The following is a 25,869-nucleotide window of genomic DNA, read 5'->3' as shown; positions in this document are numbered from 1 at the left end:
GTTGTCTCAAACTCCTGAGCTCCCGTGATCTGCCCATCTCGGCCTCCCAAGTATTGAGATTACAGGTGTGAGCCACTGCGCCTGGCCTTTTTTTCACTTTACATAAGCAAAATACAATACAAACTTTTTCGGAATGAATATATATATGTATATATATATATATATATGTAGACACACATGTGCATGCATTACATATCTCACATATTCATACATATTTATATGTAATATATATGAATATATAGACATTACAGAACATATGTAGATATAATCTATAAAACAAGTGGCCCTCTATTTCTATTTTCTTCACATTTCCTTCTCTTTAAAGACATTTTATATACTCAAAAGAATTTTTCCTTCTGCCAACTAATCCACACCTTATTTTCCCCCTGGTGTTTCTCGTTGCATTGCTGATTGTGGTAAAAGCCCACATATAGCAGTAAGCTTCCATAAAAGACCAACACATCTGAAAATTGGTTCACTTACCCAAGTGTATGTGGAGCTTGCTTGGGGTCTAAAATAGAGTTAAATAACAAAGAGGAAGACAAGAATAACTTCTACTGAGTTAAAATACCAAACAATATTTTTTAAAGACGTTATATTGAGCTGAAATTGACTTACATAAAAACTTTATTTACAGGTGAGATTTTCATTAGTTTAATAATTTTCAGCCTATCTTTGCATTCAAAGTGTGAGTTAAAAAAAACTCACTTATTTTAAAACTCTGTCTCAACTTTTCTTCCTCCTTTAGACATGCTCCATTTACCATGATTTCTAGACCATAATGTGTGCATATGGTTTATACCTCTGAAATATATTTCCCTAAATTCTTCAGTGAGTTAAAAGTAAACTCTATGAGAATAGGGAGTATACAGTGAGGAAAACTGCATTCCCTATAGACACATGCTAACAGCCATTGCTTAGTGTTAGTTACGTTTAAAAAATATACGCACATGGTAAACTTATGTGAAAGTATTTGCTTCAAGTTTTTCAAGGGAGTCTGTGGCTTGCTCAAACGCATAACTTTTAACAACATCTTTCAAACCTGCCAAATCACGTTGCCTATTTGGCCAATTCAGTGTGTATAATATTAATTTACTGTGCCACAAAGGCAGTGCACCTTAACTATTATTAGGGGAGAGTATAATATATTTGATTTCCCTTTATGAGTCTCACATTGCTTATAATTGAGTAGGGCTACTACATTTTCTGGGCAGGCTATCAAATAGGATGTTGTAATGATTTGCTTGACTAGTAGAGCAGATGAAAATATATCAGTTCTGTCTGTAGTTGTTCTGTTTTTGAATTTGAAATCTGCACAGTTTGAAACCATTCATTCCTCTATGGTTCCCTTTAAAATATAAAAGTATTTTTTTATGTTTTAAAGACTTAAGAATATTACACAAAATCAGTTAAGTAAATGGTTAAAACAGTGTGAACTTCAGAGAACATAAGAGGGGTCTTGGATTTAATTCGAAAACATCAAGGAAGTGGCAGTAGTACAATGCAAAGATTTGGGCCTGATAAAAAGAAAACAGGTTTCACTTGTAACTGGCATCTCAGGGAATCCTGAATGCTCCAATTGTTGGTCTGCACTGCTTTGCAGTTTACTGAGATGTTAAGATATTTTGTGCTCCATAAAATACTACTTACCAAAATTATTTTGGACACATAATTCCTCTGTTTTGCTTACAGGATACATACAGACTCAAAACTTATCAGTAGACTTACTTCCTCTTTAAAACAGTATCATGAAGACAATACAAGTAAATGGAAAGATATCCTGTGTTCATAGGTCGGAAGAATTAATATTGTTAAAATGTCCATACTACTCAAAATGATATACAGATTCAATGTACTCTCTATCAAAATTCCAGTTTAATTTCCACAGAAATAGAAAAAATAATTCTAAACTTTGTGTGGAACCACAGAAGACCCTGAATATCCAAAGCAAACCTCGAGCAAACATGACGCTGAAGGCATCACACTACCTGACTTCCAAACCTATTACAAAGTTATAGTAATCAAAACAGCATGGTACTGGCATAAAAACAGACACATTGATCAATGGAACAGAATAGAGAACCTGCAAATAAACCCATGCATTTATGGTCAATTGATTTTCCACAAAGGTGCCAGGAACATACAATGGAAAAAGCACAGTCTCTTCAATAAATAGTGTTGGGAAAACTGGATATCCACGTGCAGAACAGTGAAATTTGATCCTTATCTCACATCATGTACAAAAATCAACTCAAAGTGGATTGAAGACTTAAACGTAAGACCTGAAACTGTAACATTACTAGAAGAAAACATAGACATGACATCTGTCTGGGCAGAGATTTCTTGGATATATCCCCAAAAGCGCAGGCAGCAAAAGCAAAAATAGACAAATGGAATTGCACCAAACTAAAAGGCTCCTCCTGCACAGCAAAGGACATTATTAAGAGAGTGAATAGACAACCCATGGGTTTGGAGAAAATACTTGCAAACCACATCTGACAAGGGACTAATATTCAAAATATATAAGGAACTCAAATAATAGGAAGAACACAGATACCCCATTAAAAATGAGCAAGGGACTTGAAGAGATATTTCTCAAAAAAAGACATACAGGCAGCCAACAGACATATAGAAAAATGCTCATCATCAGTAATCATCAGAGAAATGCAAATTAAAACTGCAATGAGATATCACCTCACACCTGTGAGAATCACTGTTACTAAAAAGATGAAAGATAAAAAGTGTTGGCAAGGTTGTGGAGAAAAGGGAACCCTCATACATTATAGGTGGGAATGCATATTAGTATAGCCATTATGGAACACAGTATTGAGGTCCCTCAAAAAACTAAAAATAGAATTACCGTATATGATCCAGCAATCCCACTTCTGGGTGTATATCCAAAGGAAATGAAATAGGTATATTGAAGGGATAACTGCACTCCCATGTTAATCATAGCATTATTCACAGTAGTCAAGATATGAAACCAACCTAAATGTCCATCAGTGAATGAGTGATAAGAAAATGTATACAACAGAATACTCTTCAGCCCTGAAAAAGAAGGAAATCCTGTCATTTGTGATACCATGGATGAACCCAGAGGACGTCATGCTAAGTGAAATAAGCAAGACATGAATAGACAAATACTGCATGATCGCACTTACATGCAGTATCTTAAAAAGTTGAACCCATGGAATAGAGACTAGAATGGAGGTTGCCAGAGGCTGGGAGAGAAGAGTGGATGGGGAAAGGGGAGATGTTGATTAAAGGGTACAAAGTTTCAGCAAGGCAGTAGAAATACGTTTCCATGACCTATTGCACAGAATGGTGACTATAATTAATAATAATGCATTCCATATTTCAAAGTTGCGTAAAGATTAGATTTTAAATGTTCTCACTACAAAAAGTTTGTAAGTATGTGAAGTGATGGATATGTTCATTAGCTTGACTCAATCATTCCACAATGTATACGCGTATATTTATACATGTATCAAACATCACATTGTACCCCATAAACATATAAAATTATTATTTGTCATTAAAAAATAAAATAATTTTTTTAAAAAATAAGATCAGTTTAAAAAATTATCATCGTGGATTCTTTGGATTGGAAGTTCCTTTTCGGTACACTAAATTTTTAAAACCTTATCCTCTACATATCACTGAAATGGAATCCCATGATTGTAGCAGTTTTATTCTCTTATATAATTCAGTTTCTTTTTCAACAAACATTTATTGAGCACTACTAGGTGCCAGGCATGTTCTGGGTACTTAGTGCATATCGATGGATAATATGAAGGTCTCTGCTCTCATGAAGTTTATTTCCATCAGAAGAGACAGATAGGAAACAATAAACACAATGAATAGATAAATGATATAGTATGGTAGAAGTTGGTACACACTAGAGAGAAATGAAAAAGCAGAGCAGCATGAAGACATTTATCAGTGCTGGACTAAGGAGGGGCAGGTCTATGTTAGAGCGGTCGGGATTACTCTTGGTCCATGTGAAGGATGTTGACCAAGTGGAATGTGGGGGAAGAGCATTCTAGGCAGAGGGAACAGCTAGACCAAAGGCCTATTACTGAAGGCCTGGCAAGGTTGGGAAACAGCGGAGAGCCAGTGTGGCTGGAGTAGAGCCAGTGGAGGGGAGAGTAGTAAGACAGCAGGTGAGAGGAGTAATGAAGCTGGGGTTACAGGTAGCTTTCGTCTGAATATAATGGGGAGCCATTGTTGACCAGAAGAATGACATGAAATGACTTCTAATTTAAAAGGATCACTCAGGCTGTGGGGTGAGAACAGATGGGAGAGGTCAAAGGTACATGGAGGGATACCTGTTAAGGGCCTGCTACCGTTGATCTGCTGAGAAACGATAATCATGACTTGGACCTGAGTAGGAGAAGTAGAGGTCATGAGGGATGGTAGAAATCTGGATATATTTTGAAGTAGAGTCAAAGAGATTTCCAGATAGATTCGAAGAGAGTTGTGAGAGAGACGGAAGCATCCAGAATGATTCTAAGGTTGAGCATGTTGTTTCCGAAGGGGATGGAGGTGTGCAGGGTCAGGAATCCAGTTTTAGACTGAATATCTAGGCTACTAGATATCCAGGCAGAGATGTCAAACAGGCAATCAGATATTTAAATCTGACTTTGAAAGGGAAGTCTGGACTGGAAATGTAAATTGGTGAATTGTTTTTTGGCATAATTGAAACCATGGATTTGGATGAGATCACCAAGAGAGTGAGTGTAGGTAGAGAACTTCTTCAGTGGGTTTCAAGTATTTGATGTAATTTATTCAGTGAGTAAAGATAAATGCTCCCTCTTCTCAAAGATTTCATCATTTGTTTTGGCTACACAGATTGTTCACAACCTAGAGATACCATTCACATAGACTACAGTGTCTGGTGTTGAATACTGCAATGGCTGCAATGGCTGGGGAATCAGGGAGCAGTGTGGAGAGACAGAGTATTGTATGATAAATGTTATTTTTTATTTTTTGAGACAGGATCTCCCTCTGTCGCCCAGGCTAGAGTGCAGTGACATGGTCTCAACTAACTGCAACCACTGCCTCCCAGGTTCAAGCAATTCTCCTGCCTCAGCCTCCCAAGTAGCTGGGACTACAGGTGCACATCACCACGCCTGACTAATTTTTGTATTTTTTGTAGAGATGGGGTTTTACCATGTTGGCCAAACTGGTCTCAAATTCCTGGCCTCAAGTGCTCCACCTGCCTTGGCCTCCCAAAGTGCTGGGATTACAGGTGTGAGCCACCATGCCCAGCCAGATAAATGCTATTCTTGATATATGTGATACAATGTAAAATAATTAGTGCATGCAATGGAACTGTAGAGAAAGGAGCAGTCAACTGACTTAGTAATAATAAAGCAGAGTAAATTTAGAATACTCTGTTCTCAAATAATGTATCAGAACAGAACAGTGTATAATAACATTGTGTATAGTAAAATAAACTGTGCTAAAGGATCATTCAACATTGTCCTTTAATTATGTTTATGGCTACTACTTTGGGTCACCCGGCTTGTCTTCTACATCCCTTCCTCCTATTGCTGAAAAGGTTACTAAAGCCCATTGCAACACTGTTCCTAGGTAAAGGCAGAGGTAGTGTGGGAAGGAAAGCACATGAATGACATCAGCATTCTACATTTTTGTACCTATGTGTTCCATTAGGAGTTGGCAGGGATGAGGTATGTTCCACAATCAATCAGTCCGTCTATGTAGTTATGCACTCACTATTGTCTCTTTTCTGTGACCTAGGTTGTAAAGGAATGGGTAGAAAAAAAGGGCGGGGGTGGAGATAAGATCTTCTGCTTTACGTTGTAAGCATTCTAAATCTCTGAAATGAAAAAGAACAACCTCATGTTTTCTGGGAAGTGATACTTTTGATGTGGTTTTTCCACTCCTAGCTCATAGGAAAAAAGGATATTGTTGAGTTATGAGATATCTATCAGTGGTCATGGGCAAAGTTGGTGACAGTTTTAAGAACTACTTCCTCATGTGTACACACACACACACACACACACATTTACATTTTAAATGGTCTTTACTTGCCAGAAATCAGCCTTGTGACTTAGGGCAAGTCATCTCAAATATAAAGAACACGCAGGCCACAGATGATGTAACATTTTGATTTTAAAATTTTAAATGATTATCTGTGTTTTCTGTCGTTAGTTTTTGTCAGAACAATAACATAGTTCCTCAAAGAAGGTAGACAATTTGGGATAAACGTAAGCAGTCATGTAAGACTAGAATTGATGCAGAACATAGGTAACATTTCACACTGTCAACAGCAACACTAAATTACTAGGCCTGAACCATATTTTTATGCGTATTGCTATTTTCTGCTCAATGTCTTCCCTTTACATGCAAAGCCTTTATCAATGTGTCCCTTCTGTGCTGAGCTTTGAAATCCTTCAGGCTTTCAAGCATCCTTGTTGCAGCATCAGGCTGTGTTCTCCAGCACCTAGCACGTTACTCTGCATGCACACAGCTCTCGACAATCATCTGTCAGTCTATTAGACGCTGATTGATTAGTTGTTTTCCAACATTTACACAGCAGGATATGTGATTAACAATATCATACTTCTGTATTCAGGTACTTACTGTGCTTTATTTACTATCATTTTATGAATGTTTCTCTGTCCTTATCTGCTTATTTATATAAGGTTCAAACTAATGAATTAAATGCAGAATAAATAGCTGCCAGTTCCATTTATCTTGAGAATTAGCTGACGTAATGGCATCGGCAGAAACCCTAATGAGCATTAATTTACTTATTCATCAAATACTTATTGAGCATACTGAGTACCAGCCATTGTGCAAAGTGGTGAGGATACAAACATGAAGAGGGCAGATGGAGTCTCTGTCCTCGTGGAGCTTCTAGATAAGAAAAGAAACAGTGGTAGTGTCACACAATAATACAAGTTCAGGGAGCTCCTGTATCAGAGTTAGATTAGCATATGTGGAAGAAAACCCAAATCGCAGTAGTTTAAGGAAAATAGAAATTTTTCTCCAACATGAGTGTCTGGAGGTAGATAACCCAGAACTCCACTATGTCTGTCTTGTTGCTGTGCTGTGTGTGGCCTCTATGCCCAAAGTTACCTTGTTGTCTAACATGGCAGCCTGTGTCCATATTCCACTAGTAAGATGGGAGAAAGAGAAGACCAGGCTCCTTCTCTTTAAAAAACTTCCCAGATGTTGCTCAAACCACTTTCCCTTACATCCCTTTGGCCAGAACTTAGTCACATTGTGATGCTGAGCAGCAAAAGAAGCTGGGAAATGCAATATTTTTTCTGGGTGGCCAGGAAGAAGAGGGGATGCCTACTAAGAGGACAATTAACCATCTTTGCCCCAGGATTTCTGGGAAAATGGTTGCCTAAATTGAGATCAGAAGCTTAGTAGGATTCTCAGAAGTATATGTACATGTGTCCTTACGGAAGAAAAACATTCCTGAGTAAAGAAAAAGTTCTAGGAATTGAACACTGAGAAGAAACTGGTCTCTCACCAATCATGATTAATCATTGTGTGACAATGTTTGTACTTTTTTTTTTTGGAAAAGAGTGTGGTGCAGGTTATTTCAGAGGAAGGTGGGGGTGGTGTTAATGATCAGTCAAGTTTTGTGGTTGAACAGGCTGACCAGGGGATCTTCTCAGAAAAGATGAAGTCTGGGAGAAGGGTTTATGACATGGTGGTGTTAATTTTTTCCCAATATTGGCTCAGGCGAAGGCATGTACTTGAGGCAGTTCAAGGGCCAGGGCATTCAGGGGCTATCCCAAGGTAAAAGTTCAGGGGATAACCCATGCATTTTTGTGCCTGTGGTAGGGTCAAATTACCAGTTTCATTCAAATCTTAGAGATATAGTCATGCTCACTAACATGACATGAATCTGCAGAAACAATGAAAACATTTACAATATATTAAATTTACGGTATCAGCCTGCTTTGGGGCTTTTCTAATTTTTATAATGTTCAGCCTTATAAAATCAGTATTTTGTCTAGTTTAAACAAATCTAATAGTAATTCTTGTTTACTTGTTATTGTGATAAATCAGCAGTTGCCTGAAATAAAAATAACATATGGAACATTTTTAGCTTTCTGAAATGTAGTATGTTATTTGAGAAAATATATGTTTTATGTTTTTCTAATTATTTTCATACTGTCATGTGGTTATGTTTTGATTCTGCTTTTTATTCCCAAAATGAATGGAAGTTACAAATAGTCCAGCCCATTTAAAATTAAGCATGACTTGAAGACATTTTGTCTCTAAAATGACTTTTTTCTGGTTTTAAGATCAAACACCAAATTTAAATCTAAAATCAGCTAGAGAGTCTAAGAAAAGCACTGATCTAAATTTATATTTAAGTTCTTATGTATTTTTTTCATATTCCTTCTCAAATACTATGAAGTTGTAACTTTTTTCCCCAGAGAAAGTGTTACTATGGTTGGTGGTTGGCAGTACAATTTTTATATCATGAATGAGTAGGGGAGATTGAATCATTTAATTCCTCTGTGGCTGGTGAGTGTAATAAATGCCAGGCTGGTAAAAGCAATACTTCTAGGTCTTATTTGTCTTGAGATCAGAGTGTCTTAAAATCGCAATTAGGATGGATTATTAAATGGAAGCTGATATTTCAGAGTCATCTTCTTTTCTATGTTAGATTTTTAATTTTATGAGAATAGAGAAATTATTAAAATTTGTGCTCACTAGCTCATTATTTAGTTTGTGCCTTCATAGTAGGTCATAGAATTGTCAATAAGCACATGGTACCACTCAGTTTCTTGAGGTCACTTCTAGGCCTATGTAACATGATTAATCTGATTCTATTTATATGGTTATCTTCATAAATAATAATCAGGGTCTCACAGTCTTTAGCTGTCTGTGGAGGACAGCAAGCATCCATTCCCACTCTGAGTGAATCCAGATTTAACTCTGAACTCTGATTAAAGTCACAGCTTCCATATAATTTCCAACATTTCTGTTCTCTCTGCCTGTAATGCATTTTATCACTAACTTAAATTCTACAAATTACTTGTTTTGACTAAAAATAACAGTGAATAAATAATCACATAGAGATCCTGGACCAAATATGTTATATTTGACCATTTAGGTCCCATTTTCCTTTTGGCCATGTCACAGTTTTGCAGGTAGTTTCATAGATGGCCATTGACTCTCAAATCTAAGGTGCATGGGACACCAAGACATCTATGCTATGATGAGAGAAGGTGTTTTTACTGGTAAACTGTTTACCAATGGAGAGAGGGCTGGGACATCAGTGCTGTTGTACTTGCAAGTGAATAACTGTGATTGGGAGCACTGCGGGGATTAAAGGGAGAAGATGATTAGATTATTGGGAGAGCACATTAGCAGAGGTCAATACCACTCCTCTGCTTACAACTCCTCGAAATGTCTTCAATAAACATGGAGTACATTGGTAATAAGAAAAAACAACCAAGAGCTATTAAAAAAAGAAAATCCTTCACTGGCTCCTCGTGGCCTGTGGGATAAAGTGGAAGTGACTAAACATGAACTTGAGCCTCACCTGCACACTTCCAGCCTCATCTCTTGCCATACCCTGCTTTCAACCCTAGGCTGCTGCAATGTTCAAGTGCTTCTTGCCTCTTTTCTTCTTTTTTCTGTGCAATATCTTTCCTCCGTGCCTCATGCTCATGCTGTCCTCTGTCTGCCTTGAATCCCTTTCCTACCCCTCACCTGCTCCCATGCTAGGTCAGGGGCCTCTCTCTGATGTGCTCCCATAAACTCTGAGCATCGCACCTCCTCCCATGCGTTACTATTTGTTCTTATGTGTCTGTTTGTTCCCCTCACTAGACTCTATCCTCAATACCAGACACATAGAGGGCAACCAGTGCAAGTATGTCAAGTGAATAAATGAGTGTTTTGGTGCATACTAGGGGACCATCATAGGGGATTGAAAATAATTTTAAGTAATCACAAAAGTATAATCATCTGATCTATTATCTGTTTACTACCAGAAATGTGCATTAGCACATAGAAAACTGAAACAATTTTGCAAATAGGTAAACAGATTTATATAAATGTGGTCTGATTCTCCAAGTCTTGCTGTAAGCTTTAATAAGTTGTTGGTATTGTGGGTTCTTTTGGTAAACTTTTTGAGAAATGTACCAACTAGCGGTATTTGGTGTGTGTTTTTTGCTTCTACTCTAATGTCAAGTCAGTGGGAGAAGCTTTGTGTACTTGCTTTGGTAAACTGATTCTGAGTATCTTATTTCCTTATGTGCGTGGACGTGCACTTAATGAATTTCTGCTACAGTGTGTGGTAAGGATGCTATTTTTAAAGTCTGAGTTCCCAGAGTAAATTTTTAAAACAGGATTAGGGTTTTATCTTATAACTAATATAATAAAGCTTAAATTAGAATTATAAATAATATATGTATATGTATGTGTGTGTGTGTGTGTGTATCTATCTATCTATCTATCTATCTATCTATATAATCCCATCATGGGGGCAAGACCCTCATGATCTCATTTCATATATATATATATTTCATATATATACATATTTCATATATATATATATGTGAGTCAGATTCAAAAACAGCAACAAACATAGAATATTAAACCTCAAAGTTATTCTAGGCCATTTAATCTTTTGCTTTACAGATAAGGAACTGGTATCATCATGGGTAAATGATGAGTCCATGAAGGCACCAGAACAAAAATTCTGGTCACCTGATTCTTACTTTGGGGGTAAATGTGAATTCTCAAGCAAGGAGAAGTATATGGAGACCTTACAGTTAGCAAGGAAGATTTCTGCTCATGCTACCTTGAGTAACAGGGCTTAATAATAAAGCTAAAACAGTACCTAGAGGCTTTGCTGTCATGTCCAGCGATCCTGTGGCCTCTGCTCACCTGAGCCTGTCTCCTCCTGTCTCTAGGCAATGAGACTCCAATTGGGTCCTTGACTTGGGAAGCCTTTGGCACAAACATCATCCATATTGGATCTTATTAGTTGTAGCCAAAGTAAGACAGTTTTGGTCAATACATAGGACTTTGCAACCTAGAGCAGGCATATGCAGGGAAAACTTCCTAAGGCTTCTGCAGAAGCAAAGTGGGCCTTCAGGTAGGTACAGGCCCTTTGAGCTTTCTGGACCTGGTCAGTATGGGAAGGAAAAGACATTTGTGTGGATAAATATGGGATGGGGAAGATAAACTACATCATGGCTAAATTCAAGTTGAGTTAGTTTATAAATGGAGGTAAATGCTCTGCCTATAAGAAACTACTCACAAATACTGTTGTATGGCCTTTGGGCGAATCAGTTGAACATTATCAACCTCAGTTTTCTTATCTTAAAGGAAAGATGATAATGATACTTACCTTGTCCATTCGTTGTGCATATCAGTGACCGTGTATGTTAAATGACCATCCATATATAGGTAACTATTACTGTTATTACCTCTATAATACCATAATGATGACTACTATAATTATTTTTACAACTACTAGTACCTAATACTACTGTACTACTCCTATTGTTACATGCCAGTAGTTTGTATTATAATTGAGTAGTCTTCTCTGCTCAGTTGGATGATAGGAAAGAGAGTGTTACAATTTATTTGCAAGAAGTTATAGTTCTTTCACTGCGCAATGGTTAAGATCAGGGCTTTATGGGAATTAAAACTACTTCTTAGATGTAACGTCTTAGACAAGTTATTTAACTTATATGCTTCAATTTTCTCATTTGTACAATGGGGATACTACATTCTATCACATAAAGTTCTTGTGATGGTTAAATGAGGTAATCTAAGTACTGCTTAGAACAATGCCCAGCACACAGTGATCTCACAAGAAATATTCTCTATTAAGCTATTAATGTATTGATATGTATTGTATTTTCATAACTACCTTGGGAGAGAAGAGGCATCATTATCTTTGTTTCATGGATACTGAAACTGAGGTTTCTGATTTGCTATGTTTACTAACATACCAAAGCTGGGAGAGATTCAAAGAGCCTCCTGCTCTTCCTTCTTTTCTTTCCTCCCTTCCTTCCACATATCCTTATTATTGGGTTGGAATGGGAAGCCATAACTCCCACCCAGTTGATTTGAATTAGCACGTCTGATTATTTTTTAAATTTTCTTTCCCCTCCAGCCCTACCTCCCTGCCAGAGCACTTGTAAGAAAGTACTCGCTCACATATCTTACTTCCATTGAAATAAAATCATATTATGCTTCTGTCTTTTGCCACTAGCCTATTACTATTAGCTGTCATATCCGAAGTCCCAAGTTCTTTATCTGAACCCTCACACTCGAGAAATCGACAGGATCAAGGAAATAAGAACCAGTGTTTACATAAGTGTTTATTGGACTTTTCTTTATCGTCTTTCAGGTCTTGTAGAAATTTGCCTGATGCACCCCCTAGATGTGGTGAAAACCAGGTAAGGTTCTGCATGAACAAGTTTTATTGACTTTGGCTAATATCCAAATTAAGATCTGTCAGAGCACTAAATGCTAGGACTTGTCCCAGGCCGGTAGCTTCTCTCTGTAATGGCAGTTATATTTGCTTCTAAAGAAAGTACTATTTGACAGAGAAAATGTGAACAGTGAAAAGCATTTCTGGGTGAAGGTCATCTGAAGTATATAATATTTTCCTGCCTTTATATGACAACCGTAAGATATGATTTGTAGCTATATTGGTAAATGAGGCAAATTTATCAAAATGATGTAAAAACTAAACTTTATCCAGTGGATTATGACAGCACATTTTCATTTGGCATTGCCTAACAAATCTCTATTTAATAGTCAGCATTTTGGTATGAGACTTCAAAATTTCAAGTAAGCTTTTTACATAGTGCTTAAGGAATTTATTCCTATTACTGTTTGCCAATGCAAAATGCCATATTTTCAGGAAACTGCAGGGGCATAATATGGTCAATGCAAGCCAGGGCAATGTATTAAATCTATTACCAAGAGGGAAAAAAAGAAAAATAACAAAACTTTGTGGGGTATAATATGATCTAGAGCATTTTTAAAAAGTTAAACCTATGGCTGAATTACTGAACTTTCTATTTTTTCAAATTGGAAGCTCTTGGAGTCTAGTGAAAATTTCCATTTATTTGCACTATATGAAACCCAAAAGCACCATGCCTAGGTTGGAGCCTAACAGCCAACAATGCTGTGCAATAATGGTGGTTAAAGAAACCATTACTGCCTCAATTAGGAAATATTTGATAATTCAGGCTGGTCATTGGATGGATGTGTTACTTACTCTACCTAAAAAGCCAGCAGAATCTTAGGCTGGTTGCTGAAAGCAAGAGAAGGTGACTGTGGCATGCAAAAATAATATTACATTTCTAATAGAGGTAGGGAAGATGGGAGTTTGGCCTCTGTCTTAGATGGAGCTGCTGTAACAAAATATTATAGACTGGGTGGCTTAAACAACAGACGTTCATATTTACAGTTTTGGTGGCTAGGAATTCCAAGATTAAGGTCTTGGCTGATTCAGTTCTTGGTGAGGGCCCTCTTCCTAACTGTAGAGGGCCTCCTTCTTGCTGTATACTTACATGACAGAGAGAGGAAGCTCTGTTGTCTCTTCCTCTTCTTATAAAGCCATTAATCCCATCATGGGGGCAAGACCCTCATGACCTCATTTAAACCTAATCACCCCCCAAAGACCTCATTTCCAAATACCGTTGCATTGTGGGTTAGGGCTTCAACATACACATTCTGGAGGGTCACAAACATTCAGTTTGTAACGGCCTCAAATCACTAAACTCAAAGAGAAAGAAGAAAACCAGGGGCCCTGCGCAGTGGCTCACGCCTGTAATCCTAGCACTTTGGGAGGCAGAGGGAGGTGGATCATCTGAGTTCAGGAGTTTGAGACCAGCCTGGCCAACATGGTGAAACCCCGTCTCTACTAAAAATACAAAAATTAGCCGGGCATGGTGGCACACCCCTGTAATCCAAGCTACTCAGGAGGCTGAGGCAGAAGAATCACTTGAACCCGGGAGGTAGAGGTTGCAGTGAGCCGAGATCGCACCACTGCACTTCAGCTTGGGCGACAGAGCAAGACCCCATCTCAAGAAAAAATAAATAAATAAATAAAAGAAAAAAGAAAAAGAAAACCACAAATTATATTCAAATGCAAGGTATGCGCACCTCTGGGCCATCTTTATTACAAGGTTCCGAAACAGAAAGCACAACTCCCTGGGATTTCCTTCTTAGATTCCATGTTAACCTTCTTTGAGAAGCCAGATTATTGTTGCTAATGTCACTGAGAAAATAATCTTTTTCATTTGAGGGTAATTTCCTAACTTAGTAAACTGTTCCAATGAACATAGAGGAGAAATAAGAATGATTTAATCAAGACACGATATTAGAATTATGGTCACTCATTCACTCAATGTTTAATTCATCCATTCAACAGACGTGTATTGAGCATCTAGTGCATGTGGGTTTCAGGATAGCTCTGCCCTCAGAGAGCTCACAGTCTGATTAGCTAATTGAGATCTCATCACAATGAACTTCAAAAGCTGTATCATTTTGTTGTACTGGAATTGAATTGAAAACTTCTTGAAATGGATATAACAAGTTACTGGGGCTTTATATCTTTTTTGTTACATAAATATTTTCATTAAAATGGCATTCATTCATTAGAGTTAGTCACATGACTTTGCCTAACTTCAGCAGGGAGGAAGATACAGTCCTTCCAGGTGCTCCGAAGGAGAGGGGAATTGGATACTGGGTGGTATTTGACCTGCATAATGATAAGTATGTTGAATAAAGATTCACAATCATAGAGTAAACTGAAAGCCACAAGTATGGGCAACTGACACTGCAACAGAAGTAGAATATGCAAGATTGATAGGATTTATCACCTAGGCACTAACAGAGAGGTGACATCAAGTAGGCAGGAGCAGACTCACATGTGGGAACCTCTTCACCATCACATTATACAGGAGATGACTGTGTTTCTAAATAGAAACAAATTCATACCCAGGGAATAGTATTGATCATTTATAGAGTTTTAAAAATCCACTTTAAAGAGGAATTTGAAAGTAAATTTTTAGAACCTGTTGTTATTCATTCAGCAAGAAAAAGATTAGGCAGAAATAGAACCCCAAAAGAAGACTGACTCCAAAAAGTAGACACATTTATTTTGCCATACTCCAGCACATGAGATATTGTGGAAAATGAGCCATATCCATATTTGGATTAATTCAGTATACTTCTCCTTAAGTAATAATAGTCACCCTCACATTTAAGGCCATTTATGATGATAATCCTCTAATCTAATCTTTCAGATTTACTTTCCACTTCTTTTTGACCCAGTTAATTTAAATAGCTTACGTGAATACAATCCTATCTTTCTTAATTCTCTGCCTTTGTTTTCCCAAAATTGCCTGCACTCTCATCCCTGCCGATTGAAATTTTACCTAGCTGATAATACCTAGAAATATAGTTATTTCTGAATGTGGTAATTTTTCCTGTAATTTTTATGATTTTCTGTGCTTTCTAAGTTTTCTATACTAAATTTTTTAAAATTCAGAATAAAACAATAAAGTGTAAAAAAATAAAATAAAATCCAATTAAAAAAAATTGTGAAGTAAGGTTTGGATTCATGTATCCCATGCCCCACTTTGACAATGCCTGCCACAACTTAGAATCCAGTACTCTCGGAATACTGTGTCATTTAAAAAGTGACCTGCTAAAATCACCAATGCTAAGTGGTTTCATATATTATCTCTTACAGTTTATGGTTTATGTTATTTATTTTAATATTTATCAAAATAGTACATGTATGTTGTATCAAATTCAAATAATACTCCAAGCCTTGTGTCAATTAAGACAGGCTAGGTTATGTGGCTGTAACATCAACAAACTTTAAATCTCAGCAGATTACAAAAACAAGGATTTCATGTCTGATACAACTGGGTATGTTCATCTGTCCAGGCTTCTATAACAAAATATCATAAACTGGGTAACTTATAGACAACAGAAATTTATTTCTCACCATACTGGAGGCTGAGATGTCTAAGCTCAAGGTGCTGGCAGGTTTGATGTCTGGTAACGGCCTGTTTCCTGGTTCATAAAGGGTGCCTTCTTGCTGTGTCCTCACATGGTGAAAGAGCAAGGCATCACTCCAGGGTCTCTCATATAAGGGCACTAATCCCATTCCTGAGGGCTCTACCCTCATGACCTCCTAAAGGCCCCACTCCTGATGCCATCACCTTGGGGGGTTGGATTTCACCATATGGATTTGGGGGGGCAGGGGCACAAACATTCAGACCATAGCCAGGGGACACTCTGCTCAGACTGAAAGAAGCTCTGTTTGAACACGTGCTTTCCCCATCCCTGTGGCAGGAAGAATAGAGCTGAACGGTCTCACCCTGGTGGTTAGAGCTCTGACCACACGTGTCCTTTTCACCCAACCTATCATTAGGAACTAGCCACTTGACCACACCTAAACAACCAGAAGGAGAAGAAATATGATACTCCTACTGGCCTGAAGGAAGGGACATGGTGTCAGTGTGCCATAGGTATGTCTTTTCCAAGCCTTATAAGCATGAACATCATTCCCCTACCATGTCCTCTCCACCCACCAGTTCCCATTCCAGAGGCAAGGACCTTTTAACTTTTAGCTGATTCTGTTGTAATTCACTTCAACATTTCTGAATATTATACATATACTGGTTGTATTGGGTTGAACAGTGTCCCTGCCCCAATTCACATCCTTCCCAGAACCTCAGAAGGTGACTTTATTTGGAAGCAGGGTCTTTGCAGATGTAATTATTCAACTTAAGAGGTGGTCATGTGGAATAGAGTGTGCCCTAAGTCCACTATGACTGGTATTCTAAGAACAAGGAAAGAGACTCACAGAAAGAGACATGCTGTAAAGATGGCCGGATGCCATCTTCTCTGATGGCAGAGATTAGAATTCTGCAGCTACAAGACTGTGAATACCAAGGACTGCTGACAATCCCCAGAAGCTCAGAGAGAGGTATGGACCAGATTCTCCTTCAGAGCCTTTAAGAGGAGCCAACACTGATGACACCTTGATTTTGGACTTCTGGACTTCTGAACTGTGAAAGAATAAATTTTTGTTGTTTTAAGCCACAGGGTTTGTGGTAATTTGTGATGCAGCCCTAGGAAACTAATACATCACTCTTTCTTAATTTGTCAACTGTAAATGTTTTTTATGACGTCTAGAATTACACACTGTCCCCATTTCCCCTTCTTACATCTATCGCATTATTGATCCATAATCAATTGTTTGCATTATTTTGAGAACACAAACATTGTTCACTGCTGAACCAAGTAGTGCTCAAGGATTATTTTTCTGGAGTTAATTATTGCCTCATATTTTCATTATTTAGTTCTCTATAAGGCTATTGTTAATTGCAATGTCTTCCTAAATGTTTCTTCAGGTTCCTTTTCCCTACTATTTCCACATTGTCAAACTCTTAGCAGATAATGTGGTGGGGCTTGCTGAACGTGGAATTTTGGAAATTACTTGGCTTTTTTGTTAGGTCCTCTCTAATCTCTCTTCCAATATCAAGATTTAAATGTCTTTTCTGGGGATACTATTTCTCCAATGAAGAATCTTTCAATCAAGATTGTGTGTGTGGGAGGGTCCCACTGTTAAGGATGAAAATATTATCGTCATCCTCTTGTTTCTGGTATGGGGCCACTCTCTACCCTCCACTGTACCTAGTGGCTCCCAGTCTGAAGCTGTTCTTATAGTCTCCAAAGAGTAAGCCTCAGGTCTTTAGTGTGAGGTGGGAGAGAAAACATATATGGACTTTCAAGCAGTGCTCTTGCTTCTAGTTACATATTCCCACTTTTCAAGTCATCTGGTACCTCCGAGGCCTGAGGCATCCCAGGGATATCCCAGGGTCTTTCCTGGGAATCCCTTCTTTAGGTACTTACAGTGCAGCCTTCTCTGCCCTGCTAGGGCAGTAACCATTCCTCCATCCGTTTCCATCTTGCAAAAATGAGTTGACATTGCACATTCACTGTTACTTCCTGCTCCACCCTCTTTGTCCCTGTGGGTTTATGCTTATTGATAATTATTATTCTTTTGTTGCCTGTGTTAGTCATGGCCCAATCAGGAGAATACACCCACTCTGAGTATTTGAAACTATGCAAAGTCAATGCAAGGAATTCCAGAGGTAAGGACCTTTGACTTTTAGCTGATTCTGTTGTAATTCACTTTGATATTTCTAAATATTATACTTATATTGCTTTGTATTGAGTTGAATGGTGTCCCTGCCTCAATTCTGTCCAGATTGTAGAATTGCTAAGGAGCCAGCAAAGGACTGTGAGGCAACCTAGAGATTAGTAATAGCACCACCACCCCAGGCTGAAGGGACAAAGGGAGGAGGTGGTGTTGCCAGAGCCCAGGACCTGGTAACCCTGCTGGAAGGTAGAATCATGGTAGGTCTCTCCAGTGGGAGATGGAGCCTCAGGACGCAGCCACTGCCTGCCTGAGGTAGAGAGGGATGGGAGAAGTCCTCTGCTTTCTCCCTTCTCTCCCTACCTTCAGAATCCCACTCACCAGTGCTCCTATTTGCTGAACCCAGGGAAGTCTGGGAAACCAGCCTTGCAGAGGTCAGCCCCTTCACATTACAGAGCAGAGTAGGACAAGGCAGGAGTGAGAAATTGATTTGAAGATAAGCAGAATGGGGACTGACATACTGTCGTTTTTGAAGGGTTTGGAGAAAGCACTAAGAGAAACATGCATTTTCAGTTCAGCATGTTGAATTGCCAAGAGGCTTGCTTCAAACTCACTTTGTATTTTAAAAGATGGTTAGAAATTATCATTGATACATATTTTATGGCGAGATTCCAGGCACTGTGGCACTTAATATAGGAAAAAAGTTTATTCTGCTCCATGCAAATATGGCACCAGGGATAGACCTAATGTTAGCAGAGGCCAGCCGCATGACAAGTGATGTGTTCTAAGGGTCCCCAGCTAATTTTAGCAGAGGATATTTGACTAAGAAGCTGTACATATGGCAGTTATGTAGAATCAAGGTCTCCTTTGAGAACCTCCCCAGATACATGTGTATATATTGTTTTATAGTTCTGTTTATACACAAACAGAGCTGTGTGTACAATTGTGAGTGGACCCCTCATTAAGAACCTATGGCTACAAATGACAAAAGATCTCATTCACTTGTATAAATGGGAAGGCCAAAGGGTAGTTTCTGGCTTCATACTCTCCAGCGGTTCAAATAAAATAATCTTTAATTATATTTCTCTGATATACTCTCTTTCTCCCTCTCTCCCTCCTTTTCTCCGCTGTCCTTTTCTTATATAGGCTTCATTTTGGGGGAGCTTGTCTCGTTTGGCACTAGATAGCCTTGGCAGCTTCAAGTTTGCATGGTCCTTGGTGTTTGTGTGTGTGTAAATAGCTTTGGCTCTAGAGTTAGGCTGCCTGGGTTCAAATCCTGACTCCTCCACTCATTACCTATGTGACCTCATTAAGTTATCTCCTCTGTGCCTTAGTTTCCTCATATTTAAATAGGAGCAATAATGGTATCCACATTATTATGAAAAATAAATGAGCGTACACACACACACACACACACACACACGAAAGCATGGTGTTTAATCCTGGGTTAGCAAAAATGGGGGGAATACAAAGACAAATGGAGTCTACAGGGTAGTGAAGAAACCTGAGTGAGGATACAAGTATGGGAGGGGGAAGTGTTTACTATGCAGTCAAGCAGTTTCAAGTTTCTAAGCTACAAGACTTACGTGTTATGTAAGCACTACATTCACTACATGCAAATCCTTCCTCAGCAAGGTGTTTGCAAGTAGAGCATCCTTCTGGGCAGAAGAGCCTTGGTTTAGTGTCTGTGTTCCTGCTGGCCTCGTGCCACACATCGTTTTGGGGCTGTGTGCTGACATTATTCGGTATCCTCCAGAGCTAGCACCGTGCCTGGCCTTCAGGAGGTGCCCAGTGAATGTTGTTGAAGAAATGAGTATTTGGTAATAATCAAAATAATTACCTCAATAGTTCTATAGCCAAACTGAAATGTCTATAAAGTGAATAATAGGTAGTCTTCATTGTGTCGTCTTCATTGAAAAAGGGAAGATTTCATGAAAAAGGTGGGAATTTAGAATCTGTTAAGATAAAAAGGGAGACATTACTTGACAGGATGGTGGGCGAAAGATTACAAGCCTCTGGTGGAGTTTCAGTGACTGGATTGGGAAAGAAGTAGGTAATGTAAGAAGGTTCCCATTAGCTGTACCTCGAGCAGAGGTGGGTGGACTAAGTGGAGAGAGGGATCGAGGGTGCTGAGGGAGTGTGTGGAACAAGCTTTGAGATGGGAAATGAAACCCCAGACTCCATCTAGAGCAGCGCTGGCTCATTGAAACAAAATGCACCACATACATGTAATCTTAAGGTTTCTAAGGACCACATTTAAGGAAGTAAAAATGAAACAGGTAAAATTAATTCTAATAATAAATCCTATTTAGCCTCATAGGTTCAAAACATTACCAGAGCAACATGTTAATCAACATAAAAACTATGAATATTTTCCATTCTTTTGTTTTTCATACAAAGTCTTTGAAATCTGGTGCCTATTTTACACTTAGAGCACAACTCAATATTGACTCATAAGCCACATTTCAAATGCTCCATAGCCACATGGGGCTAGAGGTCCCTGGATTAGACAGCACAAGCCTAGAATGCAATGTGAAAAGGAAGGTCTTTACAGAGAAGGACAGAGTCCAGTGGTTCTTTCCTAAGAAGAATACTCTTGCTTGGAATGAGTTGATGGTTGCAAATAAGCAAGGTCCTAGGTGGGGGGAATTTTGCTACATGGGCATTTCAAGGTTTGTACCTGTGTGGAGAAAGTGGCATTCGAAAACCCCAAGGATTTATGGAAGTCACAATCTGAGAGTTGTAGCTTATATCCCTTTCATATTTTTAATCCCAGGGAAGGAAATGGCCCACTGTGCTTCAGGAAGAAAGAATTACTGAGGTGTTTGTTCTGTTTCGCCCTGAGTCATTTTTTATCATTTTTGTTTTCAGTTTTGAACAGAGCATAAATCAGGTGCACACTACACAAACTGCCAATCCTACAAGGCCTGATCTTTTTAAAAGTGCCCCAAAGGTACAGCAGTGGGCCTGTAGTTCCAGCTAGTCAGAGGGCTGAGGGAGGATTGCTTGAGGCCAGGAGTTTGAGAGCAGCCTAGGCAACATCGCAACACCCCATCTCTAAAACAAAAACATTTTTAAAGAAACCCCGTGTCAAATACCTCAAAGAACTGGAGAGCATGTTTTCTGGTGGTGCTGGGGAATGGGAGAAAGTGGGGTGGGGGGCATTTTCACATCTGCTCATAGACATATAGTTAAAGACTAGTGGTGAGTGGATAGGCCAATGCATACTTTGGCTGTCATCCTTCTCACCCCCCATCAGGACTTAACTTGCACTAAGAAATCTTTTCATACTTCTCTCAAAACATATTAATCACTGGGTGAATTCTGAAGACTCACATGAGTTGAAAATTTGGCATCCACGTGTTGTTATATATGCACTTATGGGGCTTTTACTCAATCTGTGGAGATTGATTTACACTCTCTATTGGTGGCTCCCAAACCCCAGACTTCTGAATCAGAAACTCTAGAGGTGGGTCCCACCAATATTTATGTTTAACAACCTCCCTGGTGATTCTTACGCAGCGAACCCGGACTGGTCACTGGGTCAGCCTTTGGGAACTACTGCTGAATACCCTGTAGGCAGTTTTGTAAAAAGTCATGTAAATAATTCCTTTTTTTTTTTTCTTAAGTGTTGAACCTTTCATTAACCTATGATTCTCATTGGTTTTATTTATGTAAACTGCTGCTTTGTTCGCCATGAGTGGAAGTGGGAGGACAAAACGGTTGCCTTGCGGAGCTCATTCCGTGGTTTTTGAGAGTGATATGGAAATATATTATCCACAGCCAGAAACAACACATTCTGTCCTACTGAGTGGGGTACTAGGGTAGAAATCAGCACCAGAGGATGGGAAAGGAGCGAGTATATTGGTTGTTACAGAGGGAAGGTAAATGGCTCTGATGGGTGAAAATGATTTAGAGGCATAAGCCCACCACAAACTTTATTAAAAAGAGAAACCTGAGGATGGGGTATGGTGAGAGGCTGCTTTGTGGGGAGCCCAGCAGAGAGTGTGAAGCCAGGGTCTGTGAAGTATCCACTGCCTCCTCTAGCAGGGAGGAGGGGAAACAGCCTTGAACTTGAAAGTGAACAGTTAATTTAGAGGTTGGAAAGGGGATGTTGGGCCAACGGAACAGCAGGGTGGAAACACGGAATGAAGTCTCTTTTCCCCAATAGATCTTTAAAAAAAAAAAAAAAGAAAGAAAGAAAAGAAAGGAATCTTTTTAAAATGGGGAGAGAATACAAGGAAAAGGTGAGGATGGGGTATAGACAAGAGGCAGTAGAACCTATAGGATTCAAAAATAAATAAATAACAGAGCAGCTGGGAAGGTTATTTCCATATGTTAATGATTTGCCCGTGGTATAAAACATTAAGATCACATTCAGGGTTAGAACATGGTTATGCCTGATTTCTCACCATGGATAGAAATTCAGGACTAGACCACTGTCATGGCTTCTTTCTAACCATGGATAGAATGTTTCTGAAGTAAAACAAACAAGGAGTAGAACCACAGTTTTATAAACTGTATTTTAATTGGGATTTTGTCATGTAGCTAAATCAATCCATGGCAACATATAATGGTGTGGAATGGTTACAGGATCCCCAAATATATTGTGAGTGCAACTTCAACTTTGCTTTTGAAGTTGCATGACCATAATAGGGTTTCTCTGGCATTTGTTTCATTTAACTGAAATGTCTTCTTGTAATTTCTAAGCCCAAGCAAGAAAGTACTGCGTAGTGGGTGGACCACAATACTGTATTGATTAAGTCATTCTTTTCCATGCAGTCATTAGTAAAGATTTTGTTTAATAACATAATCAAATAAAAACAGGGCACAAGATGGGTAACATATTTGGAAGGAATAGAGGTGCCAGTTGGCCAGGCTCCACTTGGCACATTATAGAGCTGCAGTGAATTATGTGGTTTTAAATGAATTAATATGTGCTTTAAAATGCCACTTGCTCCAACCTAAGTGCATTAATACAAATTAAATTCATCATTGCCTATGAGTTCATAGCAAACTTTGAAAGGTCTCACATTTGTATAGTGACTAATATAACCTAGGAATGACCGTAAAACGAAGAGGAAATAATCTTACTTTTTGCACTATTACAGAAAGCTGCATGTCTACATTCTAGATGTATGGGACCCTCTGGAGAAAGGCAGAGGGTTTGAGGATGATAGGCCATGACCCTATGAAGAGATTTCATTGGTATTACTTCTGAGATTTTTGCTTTGATAATGTTCCGCCTCTCTTTGGGCTAGCAAGGGTTGTAGCCAAACTCTGGAAAGCTCAGAAGAGTCCACAGTAGAAAGTCTTGCCCCTGCATCTTTCTCACATGCTGGAGGTCCTCCCGCTGAATACAGACCCAGGCCCTAGGCCGGGTTGGTTGCAATAGCTGCCTTATCCATAGGTAGTGCTCCACGCACGCCCACTTCTGCTGCTGCTGTGACCCAGGAAAAAGGAGGAGCTGAAGGATTCATTGCCTGAGGCATTGAGGAAAAAATTGGTCCCCAAGATTATGTGCAGAAGAATCTTGCTGCCATAGACTAAAATTATTTTTTAATCTTATTAATAACGAGAAAATCCTCTTTTAAAAAAATGCAGTCAGTTCTCCCCACATAAAATAACAAAGTTCTATTATGTTAAATCAACTGTAACTCACTTTATAATCTGGAAAGGCTGTTTCTAAATTTATTTACTTATTTTTTTGTAAATGGAATTCTTTTTAAAATCACCCCCTAGAGGAACAAGCTATTTTTATGACTCACATTGCAGAACCTTTGTAAAGTGTGTAATCTCTCTTTAATTTCTGTTTTGTCTAAATTTTAAAAATAAAGATTTAGTGTTTGTATAGAGTATAGTAGCTATTTTTCCTCGACTAATTAAATGGGTCTTAGAAGATTCTCCCTTAGCTAATAAGGAAAGGTGTGTTCTGTTTGGATACTTCTTGCTTCTCTTCCCTGCTTAACTGCAAAGCCTTCTCCTGTGCCTACCCCAGCCTGAGGATGAGATGGAAGAGCGACAATGCATTCTTCATGCCTGTCAGTGGGGTTCTCCAGACATCATTTTTTCTCTTTTTTAAGCTGAGAGGTAAATAATTCTTAAATGGCCTTCTTATCTTTGTCATGGGAAAGTGAATTATTTCTGAAATGAGCATCAGCATGGTGACTGTTTCCTTCATTCCTCCCCCTAGTCCCCGTTCAGGGTTTTACCCCAACTGCTTTCAAATTTCCAGCAATTTCATTAATCTACTTATTTAGCCAATGCCCATCACAAGTTTCCCTATGAGATAGTTTGCCTAAGCTATAGCTTAGATTCCAATTTGGGTGTTACTATAATTTAATATAACTATATAATATGCAAATAAAATAAATTGATGTGGGATTATATTGAATTAAAAACAAACGGGATATTTTTCTAAGTGTTATGCCATCATAAACTTTTCTCAGATAATCTCCTTTTTTTAAATTATACTTTAAGTTCTGGAATACATGTGCAGAATGTGCAGGTTTCTTACATAGGTATACACATGCCATGGTGGTTTGCTGCACCCATCAACTCGTCATTTACATTAGGTATTTCTCCTAATGCTATTCCTCCCCTAGCCCCACAGCCCCTCACAGGCCCCGGTGTGTGATGTTCCCCTCCCTGTGTCCATGTGTTCTCATTGTTCAGCTCCCACTTATGAGTGAGAACATGCAGTGTTTGGTTTTCTGTTCCTGTGTTAGTTTGCTGAGAATGATGGTTTCCAGCTTCATCCATGTCCCTGCAAAGGACATGAACTCATTCTTTTTTATGGCTGCATAGTATTCCATGGTGTATATGTGCCACATTTTCTTAATCCAGTCTATCATTGATGGGCATTTGGGTTGGTTGCAAGTCTTTGCTATTGTGAACAATGCTGCAATAAACATACATGTGCATGTGTCTTTATAGTAGAACGATTTCTAATCCTTTGAGTATATACCCAGTAATGGGATTGCTGGGTCAAATGGTATTTCTGGTTCTAGGTCCTTGAGGAATCGCCACACTGTCTTCCACAATGGCTGAACTAGTTTACACCCCACCAACCATGTAAAAGCATTCCTATTTCTCCATATCCTCTCCAGCATGTGTTGTTTCCCGACTTTTCAATGATTGCCATTCTAACTGGCATGAGATGGTATCTCATTGTGGTTTTGATTTGCATTTCTCTAATGACCAGTGATGATGAGCTTTTTTTCATATGTTTGTTGGCCACATAAATGTCTTCTTTTGAGAACTGTCTGTTCATATCCTTCGTGCACTTTTTTATGGGGTTGTTTGTTTTTTGTTTAAGTTCCTTGTAGATTCTGTATGTTAGCTCTTTTTCAGATGGATAATCTCCTATTTTAAGGGCAAGTTTTTGGAGAGAGAATTTTAAACTAATACCATGCCTATTTTCAGTGTCTATTCAAGGTCTATCTGAGTTTAGCTCTAGCTTAAAATTCAAGAAGTAAAGCAAAAGTTCAAAATGTTTGTTGTTTATTTTGCTATTGTAACAGTTTTAAAAATGTTTTCTAGTTAAGCTCTAAGAAATCTGCCATCAGTGAAAGTAAAATTATCTTTATCCAGAGTGTTTGCTCCTTAGCTGGCTCTGTAAAGAGCAGGTGCTTGTCTCAAAAGGGCTGAAATATTCCTGAAAAGTCATGTACCATGGAGAAAGTACTTTAGGATTCTTACTTGGGCTCTCC

The 25,869-nt window shown here is 38.6% G+C and overlaps 1 protein-coding gene across 5 annotated transcripts in view; it reads left to right on the top strand.

Moving 5' to 3' along the window:
• SLC25A21 (solute carrier family 25 member 21) overlaps positions 1 to 25,869 on the top strand; it is a 495,613-nt gene that overhangs the window by 287,095 nt on the left and 182,649 nt on the right. For all 5 annotated transcript variants that reach the window (XM_522830.9, XM_016926013.4, XM_009427709.5 and 2 more), the window contains one exon: positions 12,371 to 12,419. In XM_522830.9, the coding sequence (XP_522830.2) occupies positions 12,371 to 12,419 (49 nt within the window). The remainder of the gene's footprint in view (positions 1 to 12,370; positions 12,420 to 25,869) is intronic.

The sequence above is a fragment of the Pan troglodytes genome, chromosome 15 (assembly GCF_028858775.2).
Source record: "Pan troglodytes isolate AG18354 chromosome 15, NHGRI_mPanTro3-v2.0_pri, whole genome shotgun sequence".
Lineage (NCBI taxonomy): Eukaryota > Metazoa > Chordata > Mammalia > Primates > Hominidae > Pan > Pan troglodytes.
Note: the sequence above shows the minus strand (reverse complement) of the source record. Positions and strands in the feature narration are given on the sequence as shown.